A 24,872-nucleotide genomic window follows, 5' to 3' on the forward strand; every position below is an offset into this window, starting at 1 on the left:
TTCTAAAAGAAGTTGAAGGACCTTGTCTTGACAAGGAATTTGATGAACTCCTTAAAGCTCTCAGAATCTCTCTAAACAACAATTACTTCACCTATAAAAAGGCTTTGGACATAAATATCAATTTTTTAAGGGTGGTGATGGTGATCAATGGTAATTTTAGGGAAAAGAGGATTATTGCAAACATTAATGACTCAGGAGTGAGTGGACATGTGTATGTAGGTGTCTCTTTCTTATCTCCAATCTAGAGGAGCATCTAAGATGGACATCCTAATTAACAAAGTCAATAGGGTGATTTTAGAGGACACTCTCTTGCTCAATGAACTCAAGAAAGGTGAAATAACTGCATTTTTATAAGCTTACCTTCATCCTAGCAAGGGAGTGGCCTTCATCTGTCCATCTACCAAAAGGTGCAAACATTTCATGATCCCTAAGAATTATGTCATGGGAAATTTGAGGCTGATCATTACTTTGGAAACTGAGTTGAAGCACAAGAAGATCAGAAGCATTGAAGATGAAAAAATGATCAAGATTTTAAGTAGATATTTGAGAAATGCTGATGCTATGTTTCCAAGAGCACAAATCAATACAAATGATGACTTGGATGATGATGAGCAGAAGAAAGATGAGCAAAAATCTTCTGGCTCAAATCCAAGTCAGTCTAGCAAAGCAACTTGCAGCAAGGGTGATGATAAGAAAAAGGAGAAGGAAGAAAAGAAAAGTAAGGATGATGGAATAAAGAAGAAGAGAGGTGGAGAAGGGATAACAAATCAGCAAAATTTTCAAGGAATCCAAATATCACAAACTCACAAAGCTTAAACTCCCAAGTGTAGCCAAACAAACACTCAATCAACCCAACCTCAAAAATCCAAGTACTTATACAAGCCAGCCGCAAACTCTATACTCAAGATACCTATCACAGCCAGCCAAGTCTCATTAAAGAAAATATCAAATCCACCTTCATTCAAACCTCCAATCAAGACTCACTACAAAACTACAGGAAGAAAATTCAAGCTGATGCTGGTGCCATCTGAAACTGTTTCAATCAAGATGACTTCCTACTAATTTCAAGGAGCATAACAGATGATGATTATCACCAACAATAAGCTGAGGAGATAGTCAAAGTTTGGGTTATTTCTCTGAGAGAAGTCAGGATCTACTACAAGGATGGATCCTTCATTTTGCTGAACAAAGAAGTAATAAATACACTTTCTATTGTAGAATTGATGAGAGTGATCAGTTAGATGAAGGCTAAGGATTCAAGTACAAAAATGTGGAGGGTTGTGTTAGCTGAAAGGTTGAGAGAAATGGATATCAGGCTTGCAAGGGAAAAGACTGAGAGGGAGAAAAGAGAAAGAAAATATGCTGAAGAAATTGAGATGTTTAAAAGGAGATCAAATGAATTAAAGGCAAGGGGGTTGAGTAGGGTTTCAATGGATGGATATTTTCTAAACATCTAGGTTGGAAGATTCTCAAGATTCAGAATTCATCTTCTCAACAATTACTCACTGGAAGAATGGTTCAAGCTAGTGGAAGTTCTAAGAGGGAATGAAATAATTGAAGAACTTGAAGTACTAGTCAAAATCAAGGATGTAATATCCCATAATTTTTAGAATAATAATAATAATAGGATATTAGAAATAAAGGGAAAAAATTTGATAAAGATTAGGATTTAAAATTGAATTATACTAATGAGCCTAAATTTGGGCCAGATTCTAATATGGATAACTTGCTGGTTAAGAAATAGGGTTTTGTAACATTATAAATACATCCTATTTGTCTTCATTGTTTTAAAAATCAAAATTCGTAAGGTTCTTTTACACAAAAATCAACAATTTTGTAAAATTTATAGAAAATTCATCATAAGTCAGAATTTGATTTGTTGTTCTTGGATTTTTCGGAAAGGTCTTTTCATTCTCTTCAACTTTCATGTTTCGTGTTTCTCAAGAAAATGTTGTTTAGAGGGTAAAAAATGCTAATTTTGGATTTTTGATTTATGCCATAGTTTGTGAAAATATCGAATAAGAATTTTGGACCGTAGTCACCGGATTGTAGTGACAGTTTTCTAAAAATTTAGGACTGTTATCACCAGATTATAGTGGTCGTGGAATCGATTATGGATTTTGAATTATTGGTGTTAGGTGATTATTTATATTGTATGCATCGAATAAGAATAAGAATGTGTATCGAAAGTGTTTGTTTCGTATATCATATCATATAGATCATCGTATTTTATTATATGTGTATGTGTTACTTGGCCTCCTAGTTGGATCGATTATTTTTTTGCTGGGCTGTTTAGCTCATTACTTACAATTTCAGGTTTCGTCTAAGATTCGAGTTGGATAGCATTGGAGTTCGAGGACCTTAGTATTGAAGTAGATTGACTTTTGAACTTCCGCTTTTAGCTGCGGTTTTGTAATAGAAACCTTTGTAATTGAATTTTGGATTAGTAAATTGTATCGTATTTTAGTTTTGATTTAGAATTAATAGTCCGAAAGTGCGGACAGTTACAGTTCGAATATTGAGAACACCAGAGGTTGGCTTCTTAGACTTGGATCTTGATTTAGGTTTTGTGGCATGGGTAGGCATCTGTTTGGTCGCTGTCACAGATGTCATTTCCATGGTTGAAGTTGAAGATGTAATGGGTGGAGAAAAGATTGCAGCCGAAATAGTTACATCAGTTACCTGTTGTGCCCCAAAGATTGGAAGATAGCTGAGATGCACTTCATTTTTGAGGTTGCTCCTGCTCTAATCTACAAGAACTCTCTTTTCTTGAACCCAACAAGAAAGCTTGTTGTTTGGGTTCTCAATTACAAGGTCCTCAAAAACAAAGTAAGCTAACATCATCAAGAATCTAGCATAATATATATTTCCGAGCCTTTTCTTAATATCCCCTAATTTATACCCTAACTCTAGCATGACATAGTTACTGAAGTTAAAATACTTGTCAGTCAAGAGCATGTAAAGCATGTTAAGTAGAGAAGAAGTGATAGCATCAAAATTACTAATTTTTCTTGAAAACACTTTGGTAAAAGCATTACACATAAAAACCACTCTTTCCTAAGACCCATTCTCCTAATATTACCTAAACTGGTAGTTCCAAGAGAATAGCCCATATAATTGAGCAAGTTGACCACATCAGTGTCAGTGTGTACAACAATTATCTTATTTTCAGGTATTTTAAAGCAAAATTGAATAACATCTGAGTTAACACAATAGTTGGTACCTTTGAGAGTAAAGGTAATTGTCTTGTCTGAGGAATTAAAAACAGCAGATGATCACACTTCCTCCACAACTTCGCAGTAGATCACAGGAGACTCGAGCATAGAGTATTTTAATTTGCAGTTGCTAATGAAGTCCATCATCTTGTGAAAGTCTTCAAAATTAACAGCACTTTTGTCCACAAGTACGATGAAGTTATTTTTCTCATAGATGAACCCAGACTGAGACATTATTTTGACTGTAGGCACCATTGTTGCTAAGTATACAGTTACAGAGAGAGAAAGGGGTTTTGGAGACGAAGAGAGTAAAAGTTGCTAAGTAATTTAGAGAGAGATAAAGGTGAAATACAAAAATGAATTAAGTTTTTATACTATCTCTGAAAAGAAAGATAAAAAAGTAATTAAAAATAAATTAAAGTATCCAATGATATTTTCCAAAAATAACCGTTTAAAAATAAAACATACTATAGAAATTCCAGAACTTATCCATCGACATATACATACACGCTGTAAGTAAAGTTAACGGCTATGATTGAATTAACTCAACGAATACATGATGTGCATTCATCCATCGAGGGATAAAGTACCCAAAAATATTTTGACTTTCATCCGTTGAATTCCATCAGTATTTACCTTTAGCAATTCCTGATTTTGGTGTCAGGATCTGACAACTTGCAAATCCTGATTTTAGTGTAAAGATCTGACAACTTACAAATCATGATGTGCATTCATCCATCGAGGGATAAAGTACCCAAAAATATTTTGACTTTCATTTGTTGAATTCCATCAGTATTTACCTTTAGCAATTCCTGATTTTGGTGTCAGGATCTGACAACTTGCAAATCCTGATTTTAGTGTAAAGATCTTACAACTTGCAAATCCTGATTTTAACATCAGGATCTGATAACTTGCAAATCCTGATTTGTATCTTTAGTAAAGTCAAACTTATTTCTGAATGCATCACAAATTGCAAAGACATCAAAAGGTATTAAGAATAATTAAGCATACCTAATTCACTTACCAACCTGGAAAAAGTTGATTCATCAAGTGTCTTAGTAAAGATGTCTGCAAGTTGCTGCTCACTTGGAACAAAATATAGTTCCACTGTACCATTCATAACATGTTCTCTAATGAAGTGGTACTTGATGTCTATGTGCTCTGTCCTTGAATGCTGCATAGGATTTTCAGTGATGACAATGACACTTGTGTTATCACAGAAAATTGGAATTTTGTCCACATATAGACCAGAATCCAATAGTTGATTCTTCATCCATAAAATATATGCACAACAGCTACCAGCAGCAATATATTCAGCTTCAGCTGTGGAAGTAGAAACTGAGTTCTGTTTCTTACTAAACCAGGATACAAGCTTATTTCCTAGAAACAAACATGTGCCAATTATGATTTTCCTGTCTATTTTGCACCCTGCATAATCTACATCTGAATAACCAATTAGATCAAAGCCAAAATCTCTAGGGTACCAAATGCCAAGTTTTGGTGTACGCTTGAGATATCTGAAGATTCTCTTAATAGCTACTAAATGAGATTCTCTAGGATCAGCCTGAAATCTATCACAAAGAGAAGTAGCAAACATTATATCCGGCCTACTGGCTGTCAAATATAAAAGTGAGCCAACCATGCCTCTATAGCTTGAAATGTCCACGGACTTTTCAGTAGTGTTCAATTCAAGTTTAGTGGCAGTGGCCATGAGAATTTTTGCAGATGTGCAATCCATTAAGTCAAATTTATTTAAAAGATGATGAATATATTTGATTTGACTAATGAATATTCCATCACTAACTTGCTTAATTTGTAAATCAAGAAAGTAAATTAGTTCTCCCATCATGCTCATTTCATATTTACTTCACATCAATTTGGCAAACTTTTTGAAAAGTGTCTCATCTGTAGAGCCAAATATAATATCATCTACATAAATCTGAACAAGTATAGTAGAGCCATTAACATTTCTAAAGAAATTTTTTTTGTTAACATTACCTCCTGTGAAATGATTTTCTAAAAGGAACTTTGACAAAATATCATACCAGGCTCTAGGTGTTTGCTTCAATCCATTAAATGCTTTCAAAATATAGTAGGCATAATCTGGAAAGTTGGGTCTTCAAAACCTGGAGGCTGACTGACATAGACTTCCTCCTCCAAATCTCCATTCAGAAATTCACTTTTGACATCCATTTGATTGACTTTGAAATTGGCATAGGCTGCATAGGCTAGAAAAATTCTGATGGCTTCAAGTCTTACAACAGGAGCAAAACTCTCATAAAAATGTATTCCTTCTTGTTGACAGTAGACCTTAGCAACCAATCTAGCTTTATTCCTTATGACTATGCCATTTTTATCCATCTTGTTTCTAAATACCCGTTTGGTATCAATAGAATTCTTGCATATAGGTTTAGGTACCAGCTTCCATACTTTATTCCTTTCAAATTGGTTTAGCTCTTCCTGCATAGCTAAAACCCAATCAGGATCCAACAAAGCTTCTTCTACCTTCTTTGGCTCTTCCTGAGACAGAAAGCTGCTGAATAGACATTCATCTTGAGTTGCCTTTCTTTTTTGCACTCTTGACTAGAATGACTTTCAGCTCCTGTTGAGGGTTCAACAGATAATGACTTTTGTCTTTCGGCGAATGATACATTTTGTCTGTCAACTGATGATCTACCATGTCTTTCAACGGATGTTGTACTTGATCTTTCAACGAAAACAACATTTTGTCTTTCGACGGATGTAGATTTTTATGCTTCATTTGTTAATCTTTATGCATATCCCTTAGAAATTATTTCTTGTTCACTTTCATCATCACTATCATCATATTTCATCTCAACATTTTCAAATTTGAGGCTTTCATGGAAACCTTCATCTTGTGGTCCTTCAATATTCTTATCATCAAACACAATGTGTACAAATTCCATAACAATATTGATTCTTAGATTGTAGACTTTGTATACTTTTCCAACCGCATATCCAACAAAGATACCTTTATTTGCTTTGGCATTAAACTTTCCATGTTGCTCAGTTTGATTCCTTAGAATATAGAATTTGCAGCCAAAGACATGAAGAAAGTTTAATGTTGGTTTCCTGTTCTTGAACACTTGATGATGAGTCATGCATTTTTCTTGATTGATCAAAGAAATGTTCTGAGTGTAACATGCAGTATTGATAGTTTCAGCCCAGAAATATGTTGGTAACTTCAATTCCTCTAACATGGTTCTTGTAGCTTCAATTAAGGATCTATTCTTTCTTTCCACTACTCCATTTTTTTGTGGAGTCCTTGCTGCTGGAAACTCATGCATGATTCCATTTTCTTCAGAGAATGACCTCATTACAGAATTCTTGAACTCAGTTCCATTGTCACTCCTAATACTTTTAACCTTGAGATCATGATGATTGTTGACTTGCCTTCTATGACTGATAATGATTTCACTAGCTTCATCTTTAGATTTAAAAAAATGTGTCCAAGAGAACTTTGATAAGTCATCCACAATCACTAGGCAATATCTCTTCTTTGAAATTGATAACACATTGACTGGTCCAAACAAATTTATGTACAATAGTTGTAGTGGTTCTTCAATTGTTGATTCAAGCTTCCTTTTGAATGATATTTTAATTTGTTTCCCTTTCTTACAAGCATCACAAAATCCAACTTTTGAGAAATTAACTTGAGGAATGCCTTTTACTAGGTCTTTCCTAACTAATTCATTCATAGTCTTGAAGTTCAAATGAGACAGCTTCTTGTGCTACAACCAACTTTCATCTTGATTTGCTTTGCTGAAAAGACACGTAATAGAATCTGCATTAGTTGAGTTAAAGTCAGCTAGGTACATATTTCCTTTTCTCACTCCAGTGAGAACCACTTTGTTGTTTTCCTTGCAGGTAACAACACAGGCTTCAGAATTGAAAGTTACAGAGTTGCCTTTGTCACATAGTTGGCAAACACTCAAAAGATTGTGTTTGAGTCCATCCACTAGAGCAACTTCTTCAATAATGACATTGTATTTTGAATCAATCCATATCCCCCAGTATACCCTTTGCTGTTATCTCCAAAAGTAATACTTAGGCCAACTCTCTCCTTGAACTCAGTGAGCAGGGTAGAGTCTCCAGCCATGTGTCTTGAGCATCCCCTGTATAGATACCATAGACTCTTTCTGTTTCTCTGCACACATCAAACTTAAATCAAGTTGATTTTGGTACCCAAGTTTCCTTGGGTCCTTCCTTGTTAGCCTTTTTCTTAGGTTTCTTACGCTTTCCACCATCAGACTTAGGTGATTGAGGATCAACCTTATTCCTAGGGGATTGACTGTGAATCCAGTAAGACATGCTAAATGACATTTGTGGCATATTGAATGTAGCATAATAATGATTTTGTGCAAATGGCATATTAGCAAATTGTGCATTTAAATTATGTGCAGGCATAATAGGCATGACATTCATTGGTAATTTGGGCATGTTGGGAAAAGAAGGGGGTGCAGACATGGGTGTAGGCATAACAGATTTAAAATTAGCAGATAAGTGATTAACACTACCATATTTCACACAACTTTTTCTAGGTGCATATTTATCAGGTGTGTAGTTTTTATGTTTGTTAATTCCTACTTTCCCATTCCTGTTGTTCTTCCTTTTAAAATCTGCCTTGACCTCAATTTTCTCCAATCTGTCACTCAACTGCTTCATTGATAGATGCCCCATATTTACTCTCTTTGTTTCCTTGACTCGACTTGATTCTCTTGTAACAAAGTTCTTCTGATCCATATTTCTCATTTAGCATAGCTAGATTGGCTTTGCTAATTGGCTTCTTTAATATCAACAGATGTGAATCCTTGTCTTTCAACGAATGTTCATTTTTAACTTTAGACGGAAGATTCATCATCCGTCGACTCCACATCCGTTGATAAGCCATCAATCAATACATGATCCAGTTTCTTCTTGTCCTTTTTCCATGCTTCTTCACGAAAAGACTCGATTCCTTGAACTTTGGCAATTTGGGTACTTACATTCCTTGATGATTTCCAAGCCTTAATCACCTCTTGCTCACGTTCAAGATTCTTTCTTAAAAGTTCCTCTTTCTTCAAAGATTCAGTCAGTTCATCCTTCGCAATCTTGCACTCTATCTTCAGTTTCTCAAACTCAATGAATTGAGTTTCTAACATAACATTTCTCTCACTTAAAAATAGATTATTATTTTTAATTATATTGTTTTCTTTCGTGAGTGATTTAAGTGTAACACACAAGTAGTATAATTCTGTAGACATGTCATTTATGGCATCATTACACTCATATTTAGAAATGTGTGCTAGGTTTGTAGTGATTACCTTATTGCTTGAGGAATTGACTTCTGCTTCATCTGATTTGGTCATTATGGCTAGATTGACATAACTTGTTTCTTCATCTTCATCTTCCCCATCAGCTGCCCAATCCTTTTTCTGATTTAAGAAATCCTTTTCCTTTTATTTGAGCAATTCAAAATATTTCTTTTTATAATCCAGTGGCTCAAACTACCTTTTCTCATAATCAGGCTTTCTGCACTCATTGGCAAAGTGACCACTCAGGCCATACTTGAAACATTTAAATTTTGACTTGTCCACCATGTTTTTGTTTGGCTTGGTTGCTCCAAAATTCTTTTTGAATTTGAGCTTGGAAAATATTATTGATAGGAGAGCCAGACGTTCATCTATGTCCTCCATTTCATCATGACTAGGATAATCTTCATTCTCATCTATTAGCCCTTTTCAAACCCTTGAGTTTGGTGCAGATTCCACAACTTTAACCTTCAACTCTATTCCTCTTTCTTGTTCAGCTACCAGTGCAACATATCCACCTTTCTTCCTTCCTTTCTACAGTAGCTCATCCTGCTCCATTTCGAGCTCATAGGTTTTTAAGATATGATACAGTATCTCTAGAGTAAATTTTTTATACTCTTGAGAATTTCTAAGAGTCATTGGCTTCCATTCTTTTGGTAGAGATCTCAGGAATTTTAGATTGAAATCTTTAGTTTGGTAGATCCTCCCATACAACTTTAAACCATTTAGCAGTTTTTGAAATCTAGTAAAGATGTCACTCAGTGACTCACCATCTTCAAAATGAAAATGTTTATACTGTTGTATGAGTAGTTGCATCTTGTTTTCTCTGACTTGCTCAGTTCTCTTGCATAATACTTGAATTTGGTCCCAAATTTCCCTGGCAGTATTGGAGTTGATAACATTGTCAAACATATCTTCATCAAGCCCATTAAAAAAAAATATTCATGGCCTTTTTTCTTTATGAACTTGCTCAATGTCTTCATCTTTCCATTCTAACCTTGGCTTTGGGACTGTTTGCTCATTTCCAATAGCTCATACAGCATCTGTTGCAGCTCTACGAGGAACGTGAGAACCTTTCTCTATGCAGTCAACATATATTTCATCTTGAGAGAGTAGATGAAGGTGCATCTTCACTTTCCACTGATGATAATTGTCTTTATCCAGAAGTGGGATCTTCACTCCAACATCCTTTCTACTCGTGTTGTTAGTTTGTTTTGATCTTCAAACTCTTAGTGTGTAAAGAGTTTGCTCGGATACCAATTGTTATTCCCTAACAATCTAACAACAGAATTACAGAAGAGGGGTTTAATGAAATTCTGTTTTTTTTTTAATTCTAAAATCTCTTTTGAATATATATATATATATAGCTGTGAATGAATATGCTAAGTACGGATAAACTGTAATGATATTCAACACAAATTAATTAAACAGAACAGTTTAAAAACTTTATGGTGGATTGATCTTTCCACTAAAGATATATATAGATCCGAGAACTCTGTGATGCAAGAATGCACACAGCTGCTTATAAGTGTTTTTATAAAGATGAGCAGAGAAAAATCCTAACAGATGTAGGTCTATCTATTTCTCTGTTCAATTTCTATTTTTCACTTGATCGATTGATTTATTATTAAACACTTGCTACTCTTGGTTTATATACTACCAATTTACACATGAATAAGACAAACAATAAAAACAAGAATCTAGGTCTATTCACATGTTGCTTCATTTCACTATTGAGCATCTTTGAATATCTTCAGTTAAGCATGAAAATGTAAATGCTTCTTTGTTCGCTAACACATGTAACCAGGCTACCATATTTCTTTTGTATGCAATCAACCAATGTGACTGCTAAGTCACTTTTAATTGCTATTTGAATATGATATTCTTTGAGACTCCAGCATTATCCGTTGATACTACTCCTTGAGTCATCCGTTGAGTCTAAACTGGATTATCTGTTAAGAGTGTCTTGAGCCCTTTGTTGAAACTTTAAGTTTATCCGTTGATGATGAATTCTTTAGCAGTTGATAGTATTTCACTTATACAAAATTACAAGGCATCTTCTATTTATAATTGACCAACCTATTTGTATATCTTTCTAGTAGTTAACATGACTCATAATTCACTACAACTTCTAGACTACTAAGCTGTTTGTTGCATACAGAAATGTGCTGCAAACTTGTCTAACACAAGCTACTCCATCTAATAATGGTTACAAAAATCATTTAACTTATCTACTTAAAGTATTTTATCAAGTTATCATCAAGCATACAATATATTCCTAACAAGAAGCTTGGAGTTGAATAATGTTGTTCTAGAAAAAAATTTCTAAGTCAAGATATCGACAAGTCATAGATCAAGGGATATAGAGAAGTCAATCGAGAAGTCCAAAATAACTTGTAAAGAAGTCCAAAATGGCTTATAGAGAAGTCTAAAAGATATCGACAAGTCAAATGAAAATGTAGAAAAGTGGAGATATCGACAAGTCAAATGAAGATATAGAGAACTGAAGATATCGACAAGTCAAATGAAGATGTAGAGAAATGGAGATATCGAGAAGTCAAATAAAGATGTAGAGGACTGAAGATATCGACAAGTCAATTTCTTATATAGAGATCTTAGAGATATCGATAAGGCATTTCTACCTGTAGAGATCTCAGAGATATCAATAAGTCATTTCTACATGTAGAGATCTTAGAGATATCAACAAGTCATTTCACATATAGAGAACTGGAGACCTCAACAAGTCAAATATACCTATATGAACTCAAGATATCGATAAGTCATTATACTTATCGATATCTCACTTCTCTATGGAACAAATAAAGATCTCTACATATCTCAAATTCAGAATACAGACAAGTTTAAAATTCAAGATTATCAGTCAACAAACAATTCATTCACTGAATTGGAAAGTCTACAAAAGAAGTTGAAGAATACAAGATCAAGGGCCAAGATTCACAGGACAAAGAATGGTCACTGACCTACAAGATTCTGCACAGATATGTCAGCACCAGAAAAAGAAATAGACAAGGTTGCTTTAGAAATTGGTTTAGTACATTTTAGTGCAAGTTTTGTAAACCCGTGTTGCTAGTCTATAAAGCATGCACGGGTCCTTAGTTTAGAAGTAACAAACAAATCTAGAAAATCTTGTATTCTCTCAAGATAGAAGCTGAGTTCTTATTATTCAAGAACACATATTTGTAGGAAGACAAACTTAATTATTATGATTAAATGAGTGTTTGATATTATATCTTGTGTGTTTTTATTGTCAAGCATTTTATCTCTACAATCTTAAACTAATTTGTTCACCAATAATCCAAACAGTTTCTAAAGCCAAATATAATCCCGAAACAAATTTACCCCCCCCCCCTCTGTGTTACATTTTTTGCATTCAATATCTACACTTTCTTGGCACACTGTTGTAGTAGTCACAACCATCACTGTTATTACAACCAAACTGAACCTAGTCCTAATTTCATCAAGATTATGACTACCCCTAAAATCTACCATAGTCAACAATTAAACTTATATATATTAACATGTGAAATGGAAGTTAAAGTAGTATACTATAATTTTTAAAAGGTAGTTTAAAATCATCTAATGAATATAAATAAGAGGTCCAATAGGTTTCTTATAAGTCTAATGGATCGACAAGATTATCTGTACATACATATGAAAATATGAGAGGGAAAGAATTTGCAATTGAGTATAATACCTTTTCCGTCGTGTTGTACAAGAAGCAAACAAGAAAGATGATTGGATTTCACATATTGTGGTATGAAATCAGAAAAAAGAACTCTAATTTGATGGCAAATAAAGAACAGAGATGGGCTTTGCAAGATAATTAAGTGACGGGATCGGGAAAAAAATTCACCCAGGAGGGGGAAAAAATAAGCGGGAGATGACATAAAAATTGCTACAGATCTGCGGTGGTTCAATATATATAACCAATATTTGGGGTTGGCTAAATTTTTTAGTTAAGGGGAATATCCTATTGGAGAGATAAAACTTTTACAAAATATGTATATTATTTAATTTTGGTAAGCAATTTAAATTTTTAGCTAAGGGCTTTCTTCCATTAGAGATGCTCTTAGCACACGTGGCCAAATAAGAGCCAACTGTTGTAAAATGCTTCACAATTGTAGCGACTTGATTACCAAGTCCCACATGTCAATATTAGTCGCATGTCGATAGGCACCAAGTTCCTGAGTTTCAGATGTCGATATAGGCATTTGGCTTGAGACTTCAGATATCGTTAGGAACTGATTCTTGATTCTTAGATGTCGACACACACCAAAGTATAGTGACTTAGGTGTCGACTAGAACCAAGGTCTTGGTCAGATGTCGACACGAGTCAAAGGCTTTGGCTAGATATCGACCTAGACCAAGTCCTTTGGCCCTTGATTTCCAGATATCGACATGAAGCAAGATTGGATTTCAGATGTAGACATCAACAAATTCTTGACTTGGAAACTTTTCTTTCTTTTCATGTCTTCATCCATGACCTAATTTCAACAACCAATTTTCTTCTGAAAATATATAAAGCATTTTATTCTTGACATGTTGACGCCTAGTGCATTAGTCTAGTTCACAGGAGACTAACATAGAATTGAACATCTTGTATCAATTAATTTTTTAGTTGTTTAACATCTTTAGACTACTTCGTTGCTCCAGTTCATTGAAATCCCTGATCTTTAGTACTAGAATTAATTCATTTTTTTGACACTGATGGTTCTTTGACATTTTATTATACATGGAGGTATAAACCTTGAAATGACGCTATAAGTATTTTTAAGCGTCGGCATTTTGTTAACCGACACATATAAATAGTCAAAAGCGACGGTTAAATGAATAACCGACGCAAAAAAATCAAAGCAAGGGACAATAAGCGTCGGTTTGGCTTTCAACCGACGCTTAAAAATTGTTTGAGCAACGTATCCCTTTAAAATTGACGCCTAAAGTGTGACGCAGAAAAGCATTTCTGTACTAGTGTATTACGGACTTGGAGCTTTATTTCCATGTTTTGATTCTTTGAATTTATCCAATCTTCTTTCTTCTGAATTCATATGTTTCATAGTTAATATTATTTTCCTGTTTCTTTTTAATGTTGAGTTATATTTTCTCGATTATATATTACGTTACATTATGCTTTATAATATTATTTTTCACCTACTTAGTATATATTTTTTCAGGTTTGGGTTAGATTTCATTTTTTTTTGTTTCTTATTTTTTGCAATTTTAATAATATCATTTATTACGATTATTTCGTTATTATAATTTATTTTCTGAGTATATCTTATTTATATACTAAATAGTAAAATTCTAATTACTATAGCCTTGTTTTGTATCAATCTTCCATTATTTAATATTTCATGTATGAAACCGACATTTATGTAGGAAAGAAATAAGTTTGCAGGCATATTTTCAAGTGTTTCTTCTCTGACTAAAATTTTTTATTGTCTAAATGTTCACGATCAACTATACATGTTCATTAATTAGATGATAATGAGGTCTACAGGGGCTGAACATGCAAATTTCGACCTCAACGTGTATTTGAGGTCTGTTCGACCTCAAATAAGGTCTACAAGGGATGAACATGCAAATTTCGACCTCAACATGTGTTCGAGGTCTATTCAACCTCAAATGAGGTCTACATGAGCTGGACATGCAAATTTTGACATCAACATGTTTTTGAGGTCTATTTAACCTCAAACGAGGTCTACAGGGTTAATACAACAACAGGGGGGGTTTGATGAATAATTTAATTAATATGACGATTATACCCCTACATTAATATCGATATAGTATTTATTTCACATCATCATTCATTTATAAAAATTTATTAACATTTGTATAATAAATATGTATATACATACATATATATACATACATACATGCATGCATGCATGCATATGTACAATATATATATAAATTAATACATGCATACATATACACACACACACATACATACATACATACATACATACATACATACATACATACATACATATACATACATACATACATCCATACATACATACATGCATGCATACACACATGCAAACATGCACATACACACACATAAATGTATATATACATACATACATACATACATAGATACATGCTCATATAATCTTATTTGTCATCAATTTAACATTGTCCTTATACATATACATACATATATATATATATACATACATACATACACTATATATATACATAAATACATGCATACACACATACATACACACACACATACACACATACATAAATTAATACATACATACATACATACATATAATATATATACATATTAATAAATTAATACATGCATGCATACATGCGTACATACATACATATATACATACATACAAATATACGTACATACATACATGCATACACACATAAATACACACATACATACATAGATACATATTCATATATTCTTATTTGTCATTAATTTAACATCGTCCTCGTACATGCATACATGCATATACGCATACATACACATACATACACACATACATATATAGATACATACTCATATATTCTTATTTGTCATCAATTTAACATCGTCCTCCAACATAATAAAATGGCCAGATATTATATTAAATTATATTAAATAAAAAATAAAACAAACTATTTATACACATATGTACGATTTATGGTTCACTATTAATAATTATGTGACATATATCGTTAACATAGGTTGTTAACATTGTTAGGGGAGTTTGTTGAGCATATTAATTTATATGACAATTATACCCCTACGTTAATATTTATATAATCTTTAATTAACATCGTCACTCATTTATTAAAAAATTATCAATTGTTGTATAATTAATATATGCATACATACATATAATAAATATACATATATATATACACACTAGCCTATGACTTGTGCGATTCACAGATTGCCTTTAACACTTGAATGATTTTTAAATAATATTTTATCTTAAAATTATTTATATTTTGATATATATATATATATATATTTCCAATAGTTGGAAAATAAATTGAAGAACATAAAAGTTATAATATTAAATATTTTATGATAATTTGAGACTTGACTGAAAATAAATAATATAATATAATATGTTGTTCACAAGACTCGAGTTATGAACGTGTAGAAATTGTTAAAATAAAGAATATAAAAGTTTAAATATAATAAGCTCTTGACGGGGTTCGAACCCTGAATCCATGAAAACAGTTTAAATGTTAATATAATATTATTTTATTATTGCATCTAACGCTTCCCATCTATCTGACTTTAGATTTGACGATTGTTCTAGCTTATAATAGTATAGTACAAATATACTATTATGAAATCTGATTAGGGTTTATTTAATAAGTTAATGTGTTTATATTTTGGGTTGTGAAAGTTGTAGATTTAGGTTTATTTCTCTAAAGTGATGTTTTTTTTTGGGTTGTGAAAGTGGTAGATTAGGCTTAATTTTTTTGCCTTGAATGTCATGTCTTTGGGTTGTGAAAGTTTAGGAAAGTGATGTGTTAGATTGTGTTGCCGTATGACTGTCTTACTGAGGGGAATCACGAGTTTGCCTATAATTGATTGCTTCCCAACTATCAATATGTATTATGTGTATAATGCAGAAGAAATGAAAACATTTTAGGTGCATTAATAGAGATGCCACATGAGTGTCCTTAGAACCTCCATTAATATAATTGTATTCAACTGATATTCATGTAGTTTTTTGGCTTTGTGTGAAGCAATTAGATTAAACTTAATGTTTTAAGTGTAGATTAATTATGGCGCCTTCAAGAAAAACAAAATCCGATCCTCGTAGAACTAGTGAAAACCTTATCAAGGCACTAAAAAAGAACAAGGCAGATGTAAAGAAAAAGACAGAGGATCCAAAAATGAGCAAAGCGGTTAAGTCCACACCTGTGAAGAACAAGACAGAGCAACGAAAAATGAGCAAGCCGATTCAGCCTGAACCTATGAAGAACAAAACAGAGGAACTAAAAATAAAGGCAGGGGCGCTAGAAAAGAACAAGACGGTGTCTGAACCTGTGAAGGAAAAGCCAGTGGAGTCTTGCCTTCGGAATTCATCCCCTGAATCAGTAAAGAAGAATGGAATTTCTAAGAATCTAAAAAGCAAATTATCTAAAAAAAGGAAACGAGTGGAAGAAACAGCAACCAAACAAGAGGGACTTAAGCTTCTAAAACGCGGAGCAGTTACAATGCATAGGATTGTTAGGCGTAAGATGCTGGGAATTAAGCTTGAGGTGCTATTTAATAAAAAGGGTGAGCCATATGGGGATGCTGCTAAAGAAATGCAGTCTTATATTGGGGTTCTTGCCAGAACAAAAGCCCCGATATGGTATGACAGTTGGTTACGTGTTCCGGTAGAAAGAAAAAATAAGATTTGGGATTGTGTGCAGGTAAAAGAAGTTGCATCTACAAAACCAACTAAGAATTTTACTTGTGTTAAATTATGACTGCCAATTGTAGTTAACACACATGTGATAATAAAATTGTTTATTTATGTACGTAGATGGCATACACTGTACCACCATCAGCACGAAAGCTTGTTCTGCAATCGGCATGCCAGAAATGGAGGTTGTTTAAAAGCCGTTTAACAACTGAATATATCATTCCTAATAAAGATCAACCTGAGTTGTTAAAGTTTCCTCCGGCTGACTACTCCTTTATTGAGAAGGCACACTGGGATATTTTTCTTTCAGGCCGTCTAACTGATGATTTTTTAGTGAGTTTTTTCTTTAATCTTTTTTATTTTATAAAATTCCCACGTAGCATAAGTAAATAGCGAAAGAAACTATGCTGCTAACATTTATGTGTTTTTTTCTCCAAGGACATCCACGAAAAACAGAAACTAAGGAGGAGTCTTAATTTATATCCACATTGTATTTCTCGAAAGGGCTATTCTAACCTAGAGCATGAAATGGTTAGTTATCATGAAACATATTTCTTTCACGCGTACATCATATAATTTTTTTCAATTCTTTTGTTTCGATTTTATTGTATAATATTTTAAACATGTTCATACAGATGGAGACTCAAGCTGACCCTAAAATGGAGATAGATAGATCAGATAGCTGGATTCGTGCAAGGAAAGATAAAGATGGAAACTTCAAGTCAGAAGCAGTTAAAGGAATTGCTCAGGCGATTGTAAGTTTTTATTTCTGTTGTTAATATATTCTTTTATCACCAAATATCTGTTTTGTTGGTTAATTACTTCTATTATTTATCAAATTTTTAGGGGAAAATGAAACAATGAGTTAGTGAAGGGGAGGTGACTGTGGAAGGCAGTGATGATATATTGACCAAGGTGTTTGGTAGCCCTGAACACAGAGGACGGGTGCGTGGACAAGGGCGCTTTGTGAAGCAGTCTACATACTTTCATCTTCCAAGGCAGAAGAAGACATGTAGGACAATAGAGGAGAGGATTCAAGAGGGTATTCAGAAATTTATGAAAGAAGAGACAGAAAGGATAGTTGAAAAGCGAGATGCCTTTTGGGCTGCAGAGTTTCAAAAGCTGAAAGCTGGTATAGGAGGGAAGCTTATTGAAACTGGGTTAAGTCCAAATATTGGATCTCAACAAGGAAGTTGTTCCAAGGGAGCACATGACATTCTGAAGGACTTTGATTTGCAAGGTGTAAAGAAAAAACTGGATCTCATTCAAAATGTGGGTATCGGTAAGGAAACACATATTGAAGAACATATTCAGGAGAAACCTTTGGTGGATGGCGAAGAACATATTCAGGAACATGGCGAGGCTCTCAAGGTTGTTGATGTTGAGGATAATCAAATGTTGGTTGAGGATGTGTGTCTGGAACCTAATAATGAGGAGGTGTTGGAGGTTAAAGGATGCACAGAGTGGGAATTAGCAATTGGCTCCCCGACAAATATCGTTGCTTATGCAACAGTTGATACTAAGTGTCAGGTTCTTCATGGGAAACAACTGGAAAAAGAAAATGTACGGGTCTCAATCACTCGTGTACTCCAAGGATCTGAAAAGATTCCCTTCCCAATCCAAGATGAGATCGTGACGGTGGAACAAGCTGTGGGAACATATATTGCATGGCCGAGAAACCTCATAATGGAAGTGAAGACAAGCGCCGCTGCAGTGAAAGGAAGTCCAAAGGTTAAATTTTCTCTATATATATATGTAAGTATATTTTTAAACTTAGTAATCTAATTTTTACAATATCGGGTCTATATATAGGTAAGTTTTTGCGATATTGTTTCTCATGTTTAGGTTGAATAATTGTTTGGTTCAGTTTTATATATAATATTTTTTTCCCCTTATTTCAATGTTGATTTTGTGGTAGTTATCACATATTTATTTTTGTTAAAATGTTGGAAATAGGTTTGATAATTAAATTAATAATGATGCAATTTTTAATTTGTTACGTATTAATGAATTAAATCTGTTTATATTATAATTCTTTTGAAACTTTTAATGTTCTCCAGGGGGTACCTGTCCAAACTGGGAGCAAAGATTGTGGTTTGTTTATAATGGGTTACATGAAAGAGATTTGTGCCGATATGGAATTAAAATTTCATGAGAAGGTAATGTTATAGTTATCTTTCTTTTTTCTATATCCAAGTGTATTGTGGTAAATAAATGTGATTTTTACATCCATGTTTCAGTGGCTACGCAGCAGCAACCTAACGAGATAAAGACTGAATGGGCAAAGTACTTCATGAAGAAGCATGCCACTTGAACTTGCATACAGTGCTGCTGGGTATTTTGAGTTGTGAACATATTTTGTGTTGAAATTTGGGAGTTCTAGTCATAGTAGTTAACTCTATTTAAACGTTGTTTCTAATTACTGGTGTTTTTGTGGATATGTTCACCTGAAAATATTTTGCTTTCTACTTGAATGGTCTTGTTTTGTTTAAGATAAAACTTGGTTATAAGTTAGTTCTTGGTTGCAATGGTTAAATATTGGTTTAGTGGATTCATGTAATGGAGGGTTGGTTGATTGTTGGTGTAATAGAAGGATTGATGGTTGATTGTTGGTGTAATGGTGACAATTTGCTTGTAATCTGAATGATAGTTTGAGTTTTAATTTTTATGGCATGTTCATTTTATAATGTTGTTGTGTTTAATTTTAATTTGAAAAACCATTGTTTGAGGAACTTTTAGCCAATAAAGTTATACAATAACCATATTATATTGTGTCTCACACAACACTTATAAAGACCAAGCTCATCATGTTTTATAACATATAACAATGCTATTTAAAACTAAACCTTTTTTTTTTTGCCAAGATTTAAAACTAAACCTTGTTAAAAGAAGATTCACACAATAAAAAACCATTGTCTGAACAAAACTAACTATTATCCATTGTCCAACAATGCTATTAAGAATAAAAAGAATTATGCCTTGAAGAGCACACAACACTTTCTACATTAAAATATAAGTGCAAAACATAATCATACAATACCAAGTGATAAAAAAATGTTGTATAAACCAATTCCAACAATACAAATTTAAAATAAAGGGGTTGTCTGTATGGTTGTAAGACAACAAAATTTTATCTTTTGAAAATTGTGTGTTAAGGTGGAGGACAATAAATATATCTGAATAAGAGTTGTGTGTTATGTTCTACTCCTAAACTTTTAGTAAGAACATACACAACGTTTTCAAGAGAACTTGTCTAAGTATACTTGTTACAACAGAATATATAGAAAATACTTGTTTGTTATGGTTGTAATACAACGGTGGTTATCGTTTGAATTGTGTGTTAAGGTAGAGGACAATATATATATCTGAATAAGGGTTGTGTGTTATGTTCTATTCTAAAACTCTTAGTGACCACATACACAACCTTTTTAACATTACTTGTCTAATAAATCTTCTTACAACAGAATTTATGGAAAGACGTTGTTTGTTCTGGTTGTAATACAACGGGGACTCATAGTTGGTCGTTGTCTGCGATGACTCACACAACTGTTTCTAATCGTTGTCTGATCCATGTAAGAGACGGCGACTCAATAAACAACGGGTTTTCAGGGAATCAGATAACGGGTTAAAACACTTGTCTGAGCCAGTTTTCCTTGTAGTGACTCCCACCCTCAAATAGGTTGTTAACATTGTTGTTAGACACAAATATTAAAAAAATGAATTATGTAAAAGAAAAATTAAGAAATCGGGGGTAAATTTTGGAGCTATTATAAAGATAATATGCTAATTTAGGAAATGTTAACAATATGTTGGAATATCGCAAAATAGAAATTTATTGGGACGGAGAGTATCAAATGTCATTTAGTGAGTAAACGTACAACACTAACGTTAATTGTCTATATAGTATTACTCATCAATCACATTTCTAACACATTAAATAAATAAAAAACAAATTAATAATTATTTTTATATTTAAAGTGATTGATATATATCAGGAACACATAATCACTTGTATTTATTTTACTTTCTAAGCATTATTAACATATTACAAATACAATTTAATTATGAAGTGACAAAAAATGTATATTAACATAATTTATTACTTTCTGCGAATGCACCATTGCAAACATACCTTAATCACTCGTGCTCATATGCATAAATAAATAAATTATTCACCCATTAGGTAATAATATAAATATATCATCAACAATTAAAACGAAAACAATTTCAATTAGCACAATTTAGAGTAGATTCGTGTATTGCACGGGTTATAGAGCTAGTTAATATATAAAATTTTCAAAGGTATCTCTAGTGTTCCAAGTGTACGGTATATCTATTTTACCAACCTTTTTTTGAAATGATCTATTTTACCAACTTAAATATACTTTGTCAGGAGTTTAAAAAAATATACTTTTTCGATCTTATATATGTTTTTTAGAGAATAATTCTAAAAATGTAAAATTGGTATTCAAAATTGATCCCCGAATGTCACGTATCATGTACCGATAGGCTACAAATCAATTATCAATTATTAATAATAGTATATCCCCCTTCGTTTCATGATTTTAAAAATCCTCGATTGTATGGATTTTGTTACCTATTTTAATACATGTAAAACTACTCTTTTTGGATTTCTTTTAATTTTTTAGGAAATAAGAAAATTTACTTTCACCTTTCATTAATTTTTATAATTTCCAATTTTGGTGTTTTTGAGTGCTTGAAAAATGTTTTAGAATCACCAAAAAAGATAACCCACCCGATTAAATATAAAAAAACAAGCCTGTCTGCACGAAAGTTTGAGCAAATGCAAATGAAAATGGCGTGCCTCGTTTTAGAGATAGCTTTTGCAATAGCAGTGGTTGCAGCCACAACAGTCATATGGAGAGTTCTCAACTGGGTATGGTTGAGGCCTAAAAAGCTCGAGAAACACCTTAGAAAACAAGGCTTTCATGGCAACTCTTACCGCTTTCTTTATGGAGATACCAAAGAACACGTGTCCATGTTAATGGCAACAAGATCAAACCCCATTCCAATCTCCCATGACGTGCCTTCTCGTACCACCCCCTTTCTCTGCAAGCTCGTCCGCGATTATGGTACGTAACTACTTTACTTTAACATACAGAAGGTATACCTTCTTGTGTAAGAGTTCTTGCTAGCATTATCGTCTGTTTTTCCTTCTTCAGTTCCGTGTTGCGTAAGAGTCCTTGCGAGGATTATCGCTTGCTTTTTTCTTCACTTCTGTGCTGCGTCAGTACTTGATTAGGCTCATTTAGACAACTTGTTGTTTAAAGTGAATTTTTAATTTGACTTTGCGAATACGTTTTAGACTCTGTTAATGATAACTACTCCTTAAGGTTGAACCCCGTAAACAAAATGTCTCAATTGCTAGCTACTTACCAGGTGTCGAAGACGAAAAGCTTGATTGCCTTTGCATACTGTTTGATGATTTAATTTGTGGATTCCAATATCTGCTCATGAGTGAAACGGTGTATACTACATCCATATTTCCTGTTCATAATTTAGCTGGAGTGTATGCTGTCCACAATATATCTTATAATTTAAAACTTATATTTTTCTTTTACTCGTTTCATCTCTTTGTTTGATTTTATATTGTGTTTTGAGGCTACTATGTCTTGCAGGTAAGAAAACCTTTTTCTGGGATGGACCAGCACCGGTGATTGTTATTATGAATCCTGAAATGGTAAAAGAAGTTTTGAATAAGAACTTTAAATATCCAAAGCCAACTATACACCCAATTTTCAAGATATTCATTCAAGGCCTCCCATTAATTGACGGAAGTAAGTGGACTATGCACAGAAGAGTACTCAATCCTGCTTTCCACACTGAAAAGTTGAAGGTACTGATTTAACTAACCATCAAAATTTTGCATTTGGCGTGATTATAAATGCATCAGTGCGAAGTTTTTATTTCAAGATATGAGTTTAGAATAAGTTAATGCATATTCTACTCCAGTTCACCAGGTATAAAACTTTAACTGTTATTGTGATTGCACTTTGCAGGGTATGCTACCAGCATTTGATTTGTGTTGTCACGAGATGACAAAAAAATGGATGGAAATGATAGGGGAGGGAAGAAATTCATGTGAGTTAGATGTGTGGCCTTTCTTCCAAACATTGACAAGTGATGTCATTTCTCGTACTGCATTTGGCAGTAGCTATCAAGAGGGAGAAAAGGTATTTGAATTACAAGTGGAACAAGCTGACTACGCATTTAAGGCTGTGCAATCACTTTACTTGCCTGGATTGAGGTAATGTCTTTTATTATGCTTATACAATGATATGGTAAAGTTTGATCATGTGAAGTCTACAGAAAAATAAAAAATGTAAACAAGTTCAACAAAATAGAGTGTGTGTTTGTTCAGGTTTTTACCAACTAAGAGGAACCAGAGGATGAAGGAAATAGACAAAGAAGTAAGATTTTTACTAAGAGGTGTTATTGATAAAAAGATGAAGGCCATGAAAGCAGGCGAAGATACTGATGACTTATTGGGACTATTGCTGGAAGCGAATTCTAAAGAAGTTGGACAGGGAAACAAAAAAGTTAGAATGAGCATTGAAGATGTAATTGAAGAATGCAAGGTGTTCTATTTTGCTGGCCAGGAGACCACCTCAGTTTTGCTTGTGTGGACGTTGGTCTTGTTAAGTATGTATCCTGATTGGCAAGATCGAGCTAGACAAGAAGTGATTCAAGTAATTGGGGATGACAAACCAGATATAGTTCATCTTAATCATCTGAAGACCGTAAGTACTGTATTTTTCATTCAACTTGAGACGGAAGGGTAAAATTAGCATTTAAAAGACACCCTGGCATAATTTATTCATTTTCTGTAAACCTCAGGTGACCATGATTCTGTATGAGGTTCTGAGATTATATCCACCAGTATCTGGGCTATTTCGACGGATAACTGAGGAAGTTACATTGGCTGATTTAACCTTACTACCAGGAATGCAAATTGTGTTGCCTATAAATCAAATTCATCATGATCAAGATATTTGGGGCGCTGATGCGAAGGAGTTCAATCCTGAAAGATTCTCAGAAGGCATTTCAAAGGCAACAAATAATCAGGTAGCTGCATTTTTCCCGTTTGGTGGGGGGCCAAGGATCTGCATTGGACAAAATTTTGCAATATTGGAAGCAAAACTAGCTTTGGCCATGATATTAAGAAAGTTCTCCTTTGAGCTTTCACCATCATACAAGCATGCACCTATCAATAAAATTACAATTCAACCTGAATATGGTGTTAGCTTGATTTTACACAAGGTATAGGTGGTACTTGCAAATTTCCTGATTACTGTGAGGAAAGTATGTGCACTATGCATGCGATGCCTATGTGGATTTGCCACCTCCATATACCGGTTATTAAGTATGATGTTGAAGACTTGTCTTGATGTTTTTATGTAAAAGACTTTTTTTATAAGCTGCTGTCTTTGTTTTTTTTTTTTTATAAATAAAATGTGCCTGCATTAACCAAACTGCTTCCAAAGCAATGTTACAAATGAGAAACTCAATAGTGGTAGTAATCCATTCCTATAAAGCAGACACAAAATAAGCACCTCTTGTCATGGGCAACACTATTCGCTGATCTAAAAACAAAAACAATTAACAATTCGTCGAAGTAATTAACTCCTTACCGTCGTCAACAATAGAACCAAATGTTGAGCATCCTTGGTTATCTTTACTGCGTTGATTGCATCCACCAGACTCTTGGCATCCCTTTCAAAACCATGTCCATCTGAGAAATCTTAAAATAAGTAACTTATGACTTAAAATGAATAGGTGTCTTATAAGTGATAAGTATATAAATCAGATATTTTTTACTTAATTGAAAAAAAATAAAGAAATTATAAATAAAATTATCTTAATTCATGATTATTATATTAGAAAAATAGTTTTGAACAAATTTTTTAAAACTCAAGTTGATAAAA

At 33.4% G+C, this 24,872-nt stretch overlaps 1 protein-coding gene across 3 annotated transcripts; it reads left to right on the forward strand.

Moving 5' to 3' along the window:
* The first annotated feature begins 21,714 nt into the window (after positions 1–21,714).
* LOC141670668 (cytochrome P450 72A397-like) lies at positions 21,715–24,400 on the forward strand. 3 transcript variants are annotated; one of them, XM_074476618.1, is made up of 5 exons: positions 21,715–22,019; positions 22,566–22,783; positions 22,947–23,194; positions 23,309–23,687; positions 23,785–24,400. In XM_074476618.1, exons 1-5 carry the CDS (start codon positions 21,731–21,733, stop codon positions 24,211–24,213), a joined length of 1,563 nt encoding a protein of 520 aa, XP_074332719.1. In that variant the 5' UTR covers positions 21,715–21,730; the 3' UTR covers positions 24,214–24,400. The 3 variants fall into 3 exon arrangements, with proteins under 3 accessions (XP_074332719.1, XP_074332720.1, XP_074332721.1); XM_074476619.1 differs by lacking the exon at positions 21,715–22,019 and adding an exon at positions 22,326–22,456; XM_074476620.1 differs by lacking the exon at positions 21,715–22,019 and adding an exon at positions 22,388–22,412.
* The last annotated feature ends 472 nt before the right edge of the window (positions 24,401–24,872 follow it).

Source organism: Apium graveolens, chromosome 7 (genome assembly GCF_009905375.1).
Source record: "Apium graveolens cultivar Ventura chromosome 7, ASM990537v1, whole genome shotgun sequence".
Lineage (NCBI taxonomy): Eukaryota > Viridiplantae > Streptophyta > Magnoliopsida > Apiales > Apiaceae > Apium > Apium graveolens.

What these genes read in the sequence shown, in the direction of transcription:
- LOC141670668 (XM_074476618.1), top strand. Translation starts at nt 21,731, where the DNA reads ATGCAAATGAAAATGGCGTGCCTCGTTTTAGAGATAGCTTTTGCAATA. An exon ending in CAAGCTCGTCCGCGATTATG is followed by an intron (nt 22,020 to 22,565) that starts GTACGTAACTAC and finishes TATGTCTTGCAG; the next exon opens with GTAAGAAAACCTTTTTCTGG. An exon ending in CTTTACTTGCCTGGATTGAG is followed by an intron (nt 23,195 to 23,308) that starts GTAATGTCTTTT and finishes GTGTTTGTTCAG; the next exon opens with GTTTTTACCAACTAAGAGGA.